Source organism: Dasypus novemcinctus, chromosome 18, assembly GCF_030445035.2.
Source record: "Dasypus novemcinctus isolate mDasNov1 chromosome 18, mDasNov1.1.hap2, whole genome shotgun sequence".
Classification (NCBI taxonomy): Eukaryota; Metazoa; Chordata; class Mammalia; order Cingulata; family Dasypodidae; genus Dasypus; species Dasypus novemcinctus.
Window position 1 is genome coordinate 34,931,641 of NC_080690.1, and position 9,356 is coordinate 34,940,996.

Sequence of the window (9,356 nt, forward strand, 5' to 3'; positions counted from 1 at the left end):
CACAGATGAGACACCCGGAGCCCACAGAGGCAGAGCCGGAAGGTGAGGGGACCTTGGGGTTGGGGCACGTGAGCTTGTGGGCCGGGGGCCGGGATTGCACCACAGAGGCAGAAGCCAGCAGAGGCTGCCCTCGGGGTGCAAGCAAGGCAGAGCCCCAGACATGTTCCCTGGGAGCCTGCGGTGGGGAGCAGTTTCCTGGGCAGGATCTTCCCCTAGAGGTAGTGGGATCTTCTCTGTTTTGGAATGACACTCGGAGCCATTCATGGTGGGAAAACTGCCTCTTTTCCAGCTCCTCTGTCAGCTCCAAAGTCACCGATGCCTCCAGTGCGACCACCAGCACCAGTTCCAGCCCCTGCGGCCAACACAGGTCCAGAGCCAGAATCGGCTCCATCACCACCCAGACTGCCAGCTAGTGAGGTGGCACCTGCGCCTTCCGTGCAAATAGAGCCTGACGCATTCTGCGCCGTGGCGGCAGCTCCTGAGCTGAAGGTGGCTCCAGCACCACCACAGCTGCCCCCCACAGAGATGGGGCCCGTGCCCACCCTGGAGCTAGACCATCCAACCTGGTCAGCCAGAGCACCTGCTCAGGAGCCGCGGGCAGCTGCAGCACCATCAGGAGCAGGAGCTGCAGAGCCGGGGGCAAGTCTAGCTCCACCTGCCTCGCCACCGCTCCACGGATTGGCACTGCCCACTATCGAGGGAGAGCCTGCTCCTCCAGCAGCAGAAGTGCCGGCTTTCGGGCTGGAAGATGCCTCGGGGCCTCCTCCACTGCCACCTGTGGAGGGAGTGCCAGTGCCCCCTACGGAGGCAGAGCCGGCCCCATCTGCAGGGGCAGCCCCATCCGCACCACCAGTTGGCGAGGGGGAGGCGGTCCCACCGCCACCTCCAGTGCCGCCTGCACAGGTCGCTCCAGTGCCCACTCTGGAGTTCCAGCTGGTTCAGGCACCTTCGGGAGCAACAGCTCTCGAGGGGGAGGCAAGTCTGGCAGCAGCACCTGAGCCACGGCCAGAGCTCAGCTCAGCAGCAGGGCGGGCTGCCCCCCCACAGCCTTCCTGCCCCTGGCCCGGGACCTGTGGCGATGGTCTGCATGAGCAGAAGCCTGAGCTCCTGGCTTTCCCTCCCAAGCTGGTGGCAGAGCAGCTGTCGCTCATGGATGCGGTGAGCAGCTGGGCTCGGCAGGGTGGAGCTGGGGGGGACCTTCCTCCCAGGACCTGCTGCCCCAGCCTTCCCCACCCTGATCCGGAATTCTGGGATCTGGGTACAAACCCTGGTCCACTGCCAGCCTTGTTCCCTGGGCGAGTTTCTTGAGCCCAAGCCTGCACTTGGGCCTCTAGAGAGGAGACCTAGGACATTAGCCATCCCTGCCACATGCATTGCTGTGACGATGACCCCAGCCAGGGTCCTGAGGGCCCACGGGATCTGAGCTGGGGGTGGGTGTGGCCGGCTGACTTGCCCTCCTCCCCAGGAGTTGTTCAAGAAGGTGGTGCCCTATCACTGCCTGGGCTCCATCTGGTCCCAGCGCCACCAGAAGGGCAAGGAGCACGTGGCGCCCACCGTGCGCGCCGTCATCAGCCAGTTCAACCGCGTGGCCGACTGCGTCGTGGCCACCTGTCTCGGGGACCGCAGCATGAAGGCCGCAGACAGGGCCAGGGTGGTGGAGCACTGGATCGAGGTGGCCAGGGTGCGTGCCAGGGACCTCTCTGGACTCCTGGACCCCCTGCGCTCTGGTGGGTTCTTGGCCTCTGGACCCTGCCCTGCCTGGAGCACAGTCCTCCTTCCTCCTCATGTCCCCCCCAGGTTCTTCCCTCAGGTGGAGCGTGGGGGTCCCGCTCTGGGGCCCCGGCTCGCCCTCAGGGGCTCCGTGGGGGTATCTTCCAGAGGGGGAGGTCAGCCGAGGGGGTTGGAGCGGGAGCAGGGCACGCTCAGACCACCCCTCACGGCCCATTCTTTCTCCCTCCGCAGGAGTGCCGAACCCTCCGCAACTTCTCCTCAGGCCGTGCCATCCTCTCTGCTCTCGAAAGGCACATGATTGGCCATCAGAAGAAGACATGGGTGGAAGTTTCCAGGTGGGCAGGCTTCTCTCCAGGGGACACCAGGCAGGACCAGGGGCCCCGCGGGAGGCTGGGCATCGCCCTGCAGGGAGCCTGGAGGCAGTGGGATCCCGGCAGGGGCCGGGTGGGCTGGGGCTCCAGGTCTTGCCAGGACTTGAGGTCAGCTGTTGGGCATCAGCACTGGTGCCATCTGAGGTCAGGCACAGAGTCAAGCCAGATGAGAGCATGTCCAGGGTGTGCTGGTCAGCAGCCCACTCTGTCCAGTGGACAGCTCCCTGTGTCAACACCAGCTGCTCGTCAACTAGGAGTGGGGGTCCCCGCGGTGCCCGCCTGAGAGCTCAGCTCCCAAGCCCACGCTGTCCTGCAGTGCTCAGAGCTGCTCAGTTTCAGCACCACCCACCCAGGCAGTCCGGGTCCCAGGACCTGGCTACAGCGCAGTGGGTTGTCCCCTGGACGCTCCCACCCACTCCCACCTTTCTCCTTCCTTCTTGCCCTCCCCCAGGGACAGCTTCCGCCTCTTTCAGACACTGTCTGAGATTTTCTCCACTGAGAGCGACTCCTCCCAGGGCAGCGAGCTGATCTCCCAGGTGAAGAGCAGGCAGGGGGCCAGGGCTCAGGAGGTGGGCTTGTGAGTGTTTCCCTGGGTGTTTCTTTGCAACATCCTGTCTGGGCTGCTTCTGGAGGAAGATGAAGAGGGATCTGTCTGGTTCGTGGGCAGGTGGAAGGTGGCTGCCAGGCCATAGGCCGGGGTTGGTGGTCGGACGCGGTGGGGAGTGGGGGCTGGGATGTTCCAGGAGGAGATGATGAACGGGCAGGATGAGAAGTCTCCATCCAGGTAGGGGTCTCAGAACTGCGCCTCGTTACGAATGGCTTGTGTCAGAGAGCTAGGAGAAGTATTTGGGAGATGGGAAACCACAGCAGGTCCTTTCTGACTGAAACTAGAAGCTTCCACCTAGAAGACACAGCACAACTTCGATGTCCAGTACTGCAAGGACATGTGGTTCCAGCCGTGCAGCTGGAGGATGGGGTGCCCCTGCAGGCAGAACATATTGAGTGGACCCCCGGGAGGGGGCGCCTTTGTTCGGGCCTCGGGCAGCCTTTGGGTTTTCAGTCGTGTGGGCTGGGGCAGGCAGGATCTACTCAACTAGGCCTCTCCAGACACCCCATCCTCCAGCTCCACGGCTAGGATGACATGAGGCCCCCCGCACATGCACTCGCAGGGGCCGGGAGAAGCGGACAGCTGTTGGCAGTGGCGGGCTGTGGGGCGACGTCAGTGCAGACGAGGCCTCCGGCCGGAGGGAGCTGCCTGTCCTCAGCGCCCGGAGCGCATCCTTCCTTAGGCCTCTGGCAGAATGGAAGCATGAGCATCCGGCAGCGCCGCCCTCACGGCCAGCTGGAGGGGTTGACGGGAGCAAAAGAACATGGCCGAGTATTCCCGGGACTCCGAGCGGGAGAGCGGGATGGCCAGAGCGTCCGTGCCACTAGCATGCACCCCTGAGGCCTCTGGACTCCTGAGAAGGGGTCAGGTCTCTGTGGTCATGTCCCAGGTGTCCAAACAGGCTGAGGGAGGCCAGGTCGCTTGCACAAGGCCCCCAGGGCACCTCCGGCACATGGGGGCAGCAGATTTCCATCTGCCCACATAGTCCAGGGGTCCAAGGCCCCAGGGACAACGGGGAGGGGCGGAGGGCCTCACTGACCCCGAGCTGCTCAATCTTGACAGGAGGGGAACCCCGAGTTTGCCACCCTGGACACGAACCCCAACAGAGCCCAGCAGCAGCAGCAGCAGCAGCAGCGGGTGGGTGTGGCTCGTGCCGGGGGCCAGGGCGGGTGGCCTCCAAGTCAGGGTGGGGCCCTCCACCCAGCCATCCCTCCTAGGCCTCTGAGTCCCGGGAGCCTCCCTTCCATGTCTGTTCCCCTGGAAGCCTGAGGGCCGGGAGCCAAGGGAAACCTCGGGGACTAGTGGCAGCAAGTCAGAGCAAGAGCCTGGAAGAGCGGAGGCTGGTGGACTGGGTGGGGCGGGGTGTGGGCTTGTGATGGAAGAAACGTCGGTGCTGGGAGGTGACTGCTGGGGAGTTTGGGGTCCTTGGAGGCTGGGCGGGGGTCTTCAGAGTGACAGCTGTGTGCCCAAGCGTGTGCCAGGGTGATGCTGGGTGGTCCTAGGAGTCTGAGCCTGCAGGGTTGTCAGGGCAGGGTGTCGGGGGCACCCGAGCGCCTGTGCTCATCCCCACCCACTCAATGCCACAGGGTGCCATCCAGGGCACTGTCCCATGGCTGGGGACATTCCTCACTCGGTTTTCGATGGTGGACTTGGCCATGCAGGAGTTTCTGGATGTGAGTGAGCCTGGGGGCCGGGGCCGTGTGGGAAAGGGTCCCTGAGGCTTGGGAGGAGAGGCCGGCCCGAGCCCCGAGCACTGAGCAGTGGGCACACTGCGTCTCCCGAGAGCCTGCTGGCCGCCCTGGAGCTGGGTGCTGTGGACTTGTGGCAGCAGAGTGCGCGCAGGCTGGTCCGGGGGCGTCTCCACTGTGGTCAGAGGCTGGGCCGGGCGGGCTCTGGGGCTCCCCTCGCAGGCCCCACTCCTGCACCAACAAGCCTGCCTGGGTCCATGCCCGGTCTGGGCCGCCCTGTGCCTGTGGAACCCGCAGTCATGCCGCGCGACAAGGACTCAGGGGCGATGGGCACGGCAATGGCTGGGGGCCCCCTGGTGACGGATGTGACCTCTCTGCCTTCCAGGGGACCATGGTGAATTTTGAGAAGAGGAGGAAGGTGAGCAGCTTCGGCCAGCAGTGCGGGGGTGGGGTAGGGGGTGGGGGTTGGAAAAGAGAGAGCCTCCTGGCAGGGCACCCTCAGGCTACAGGCAGCTTCCTGGAAGACTGCTGGGGAGTTGGAGGAGAGAAGACAGGGCCGACCCCTCCCTCGGGAGGGTGGGAGTTCACCTGGTGGAAGGTCAACTTCCTGGAGGAGGAGCTGTGTGAACTCAGCCCTGAGGGCAGGTAGAGCCGGGAAGGCAGGAGAGGGCTGAACCAGGGGCCAAAGCAGCCCTTGGGCCCCGGCCCACCGGGCATGCCCACCCGGGCCTCGGGCCTCGGCAGTGCCTCCTCCTCCGTCTGACCCCAGGAATACGAGCTGGTGGCCGAGCTGCAGAAGCTGCAGGTGCGCTGCTGCTACGACTGCCTTGTGCCCGACGGGCGCTTCGGGGCCTGGTTTGAGGCCGTGGAGCAGCTTGGACAGAAGGACAGGTGAGGCCAGTGGGGCATCAGACCCCAGTGGGGGCGGGAGCACCCTGGTGGCTCCAGGGCCCGTGTAGGCCCTGCTGCCTGAGGAGTCTGGGGTACACGGATGCCAACTGCTGTGGGGACCCCGGGAGGGAGCCCGAGCAGGGGCTCCTGGGAACCTGACAGCCGTCACCTGTCCTGTAGCCTCCTCCTGTCTCGTGAGTGGGAGCTGCCACCCGAGTCGGCCAGTGAGAGCTTCCAGGCCCAACAGCCCCCGGAAGGCAGCGAGCCTTGGAGCAGAGAGTAAGTTCCCCTTGCGGGCAGGCAAGGGTGGGCAGGCCGGGCTCAGGGGAGCTCCAGGCTGAGAGTGGGCTGGGGGGGGGCCTGCTGCCACTGAGCGCCAGGATCCCAGCTCCACTCCCGACTAGCCCTAGGGCTGGGAGAGTCGCCCCATCCCTGGGCCTGTTTCCTCCTCTGGGCAATGGGGTGGTGCTGTGTGAGCTCGGAGGCAGTTGGGGCCCACTGGCTCCTCTTGATGGACCTAGGACTTAGCTGTGTGCAGATTTAGCAGGGTAGAGGTTGGTAGGCATGCCAGGGGAGGCACCCAAGGTAAGCCAAGCCTCCATCCAGCCGCCAGGGCCCCGACCCTGAGTCCAGCGGCAGCAGCAGCACTGCCCACTCCAGCGTCCAGCTCCAGGGTGGCCCTGACCTGAGCAGTGGGGATGCAGCAGATTCTCCTCACACACCCGTGGCTGGCTCCTCTGGCTCTGCGGTGGAAATCCACCTGGACCACATCCCGGAGGCCCAGGACGGCCAGGAAGCGAAGGTGACTGCCCACTCCTGCTCCCTGGGGCCCTCGCCCTCCCGCTGCCCCTCCTGTGCCTGCTGGACCCTCCCCGTGTCCACGAGGGGTGGAGACCCGTTGACTCGTCCAGACCTTCTAGAGCCTCCTGGAGCTTCTCGAGCAGCCCGGGCTGCCCCGAGGCTCCTGGCCTTCTGCTGACCTCCCGTCCCTCACAGCCGAGACAGTCGACCTGTGCATCACCTCAGATCGGCTCCACCGTCACGTCAGCGTCGGGAGGAACGTCCTCTTCCTCCTCCATCCAAGCCAGGGCCACCCAGACCAGCCAAAAGCGCCGTGACTCACGGCCACGCTACAAACGGCATGTGGGTGACCGCTGCTTCGTCCATGTCGCCCTGGCCGAGGACAGCGGCTACAAGGTCCAGAGCGTCCTGGTGAGCCGGGTGTGCGGCCGCGGTGGCTCAGGCCATAGGCACCTGAGCGGTGCCGTGGTCCCTGCCTGCCGCCCTGGAGCAGACTTGCCAGTGGCTGGGAAAGGAGAGACGGCCACATCCAGGGGCAGGAAGAGTGTGTGTGCGATGGCGGTCAGGGCTCAGGATGGTGGACACAGGCAGGCCCGAGGAGGCGTGTGCTTGGTGGGCCGAGGAGCAGCCAGGAGGCCAGGGCTGAAGGAGCAGGGGTCGAGGAAGGGCTGGGGTCAGAGAGGTGTTGGGAGCCGGGTCCCATCAGGCCCTGGAGCTGGCGGACAGAGCGTGACTTTCTCAGGAGCCCCTGAAGGGTCAGAGCAGAGCAGGGACAGCAGGAGAGCTTTGGCCTCAGAGTGGACTGTGAGGTGGTGCGTGGAGACACCGGCCAGGGAGGGGTTGCTGCTGTGACCCAGAGGGGAGGACGAGGTCTGCCCCAGGTCGGTGGCCGTGAAAGCATGAGCAGGGCCCAGATCCCAGATGGACATGCAGATGGAGCCACCCCTGCCCCATGGCCCAGAGGCTGCAGAGCTGAAGGTGTGCACAGCCGAACGGGCTGCACTTGTCTTGTGGCCAGGAGCTGGTGTGCTTGTTCTAAGCTGTCACTGAGTGGCCCTTGGCCTGAGCCCTGCCTGCACCTGGGTCCTCGTGCTCAAGGCAGCTGCGGTCTAGACCTTGCTGAGCACAGCTGCCTCCTGGAGCCCAGGGCATCCTGCGGTCTGTAGGGTGTCTTCCAGCCTCCTCTCAGACATCTGGGCTTGGACTGGACGTGTGTGTTCTGCCTGGGGGTTCACTGCTATGCAGAAGCCTCCTGGAGGGGCAGCCGCAGGGCAGGGGCCCTCCCCGAGGGCGAGCTATCTCCTGTGATGGGGAGGGAGGAGGGACAGAGAGAGGCCCTGACATCACTCCACAGTCCCCACCCTCTACTGCAAGGCCACCCTTTGTCCCTGGGCTCTGGGAGCCCCTACCAGTCCTGCAGGCTGAGGAGCCAGGGGTCAGGGTTCAGCCTGCAGGGCAGGGGATTTGGACCCTCCCTTGGAAACACCCTCAAGACAGAGGTGCAGGTTCTTGTAGGAGATGGGGTGAGGAATGACTGGAAAAGAGCCCTCATTGTGTGGAGTGTCCCCAGGGGAGCAAGAGAAGACAGGGAGGCCCCTGTAGACCTAGCCCCGAGCAGAGGGGCCTCCTTGGGGTCTCTGGCAGCTGCGCTATGGGAAGCCAGCTCCAGGACCCGTGCCCTGAGACCTGTCGTTGACACACCGCAGGTGACTGACCAAGACAGGGCTCCAGCCGTGATCCGCAAGGCCCTGGAAGAGCACGAGCTGGCTGGGGAGCAACCCGCGGACTACCAGCTGGTGCAGATCATCTCAGGAGATGGAAGTGAGTCGGGGGCGAGTGGAGAGGGCAGGGGCGCAGGGGTGGGGGGGGCAGCACTGCCCCAGGCCGAAGGTGCGAGGCCCTGCTCAGGAGGCCCGATGCGGGGCTGCCCTCGGTGGGCTCGGCAGTCTGGTCCCGGGGAGCGCTGGGCTCAGGGGCGTGCGCTGGGTTGGAGAAGGCCAGTTTCAGCGCTGCAATCCCGAGCAGGGAAGGCGGCAGGGGTGCTTGGGGGACAAGACCACCTCATGACAGCTCCACTCTGAGGCTGGCAGGTGGGAGTCAGAGTCGCTTTTGGAACAAGGGTCCCCTGCTTTCAGCTGTGCCTCTGCAGAGCCTTCCCTGGTCGTTCAGGGTGTCGTTCAGGCAGCTCCTCTGTGGTCCTGGAGTTGGACTGGGGAAGTCAGGTGCCCGGCCAAGGCCGGCTCTTGTGGGGACACAGAGGGTGGGGTTCATCCGTGCCCTGGAGCACGGCTGACCACCCCTCTGCCCCACCCCCCCAGCGCTGCAGATCCCGGACGGCGCCAACGTGTATTACGCTATGGCGCCCTCGCGTGATTATCGGTTTCTTCTGAGGAAGACCACGCCCCTGGATGCCCAGGTCAAGGAGAGGGCTCTCTCAGCCCTTCGGGGGAGTCGGCAGAAGGGACCCAGGTTCCGAAAGGGAAAACTGTAACTGGCCCCAGCTGCCCCCCCAGCCTCAGGGCCCCCTTCCCTTCCAGGACCACCAGGCCAAGTCGTTCTGCTGACCCCAACCACCGTGGGCCAGGCCAGGCAGGCGCTTCCCTCCCCAGCAGCCAGTCTGGGCCACCCCCAGACTCCACCCACACCCCTGGGCCTGTCCTGCCACTCGAAACATGGCTAGTCGGAGGGAGTATCTGCGCGAGATTGTCAAAGAACTGAATTGAGAATTAACAGCAACAAAGACTATCTATCTAAAGGGGAGGGGCAATATCTACCTTTGTCATTAGCAGATGTTCGATGTGAAGGTTTTATTATTAAATTCTTGTTTCCATTATAGCCTGGGAGTTGAGTTTGGTTCTTGTATTTCCTGTGTTAATCGAAATGAGATACAGGCTCCCACAGTACTCAATCAAAGGAGAAATCCTGCAGAGTCATCCATTTATTTTAGAAGGGAGAAGTGTCAAGAGCCAGCTGCCCCTCCCTGGGTTCCTGAAGCCAACACGGGAATCCACACCCGAGAGCGTTTCGGTGCGTTTCGGTGTTCCACCCCATGGGAGCCGAGAGCACCCAGGAGGACTGTCGGGCTTCAGACCAGTCACAAAGACCGTTTCCTGAGCCCCAGCAGGGCAGCTGCCGCCTTTCTACCACTTTGGAGGAAGAAGGAACCTTTCCAGCGTCTTGCCTGAGGCTTTGCTTGTGCACCAAACAGGAACTTGTCGTTTTCAAGGGCTAAACCATAGGGTGACAGCAGCAGGAGGTAGGGCAAGA

At 64.3% G+C, this 9,356-nt stretch overlaps 2 protein-coding genes across 2 annotated transcripts; both read left to right on the forward strand.

Moving 5' to 3' along the window:
• The first annotated feature begins 1,149 nt into the window (after positions 1–1,149).
• On the forward strand, positions 1,150–3,978 carry LOC139436821 (ral guanine nucleotide dissociation stimulator-like). Its single transcript, XM_071208984.1, has 5 exons — positions 1,150–1,158; positions 1,466–1,681; positions 1,963–2,066; positions 2,554–2,638; positions 3,772–3,978. Exons 1-5 carry the CDS (start codon positions 1,150–1,152, stop codon positions 3,976–3,978), a joined length of 621 nt encoding a protein of 206 aa, XP_071065085.1.
• A 1,134-nt stretch (positions 3,979–5,112) lies between these two features.
• Positions 5,113–8,848, forward strand: LOC101411563 (ral guanine nucleotide dissociation stimulator-like). The gene is made up of 7 exons (XM_071208985.1): positions 5,113–5,124; positions 5,167–5,288; positions 5,469–5,567; positions 5,895–6,090; positions 6,285–6,500; positions 7,796–7,910; positions 8,408–8,848. Exons 1-7 carry the CDS (start codon positions 5,113–5,115, stop codon positions 8,578–8,580), a joined length of 933 nt encoding a protein of 310 aa, XP_071065086.1. The 3' UTR covers positions 8,581–8,848.
• The last annotated feature ends 508 nt before the right edge of the window (positions 8,849–9,356 follow it).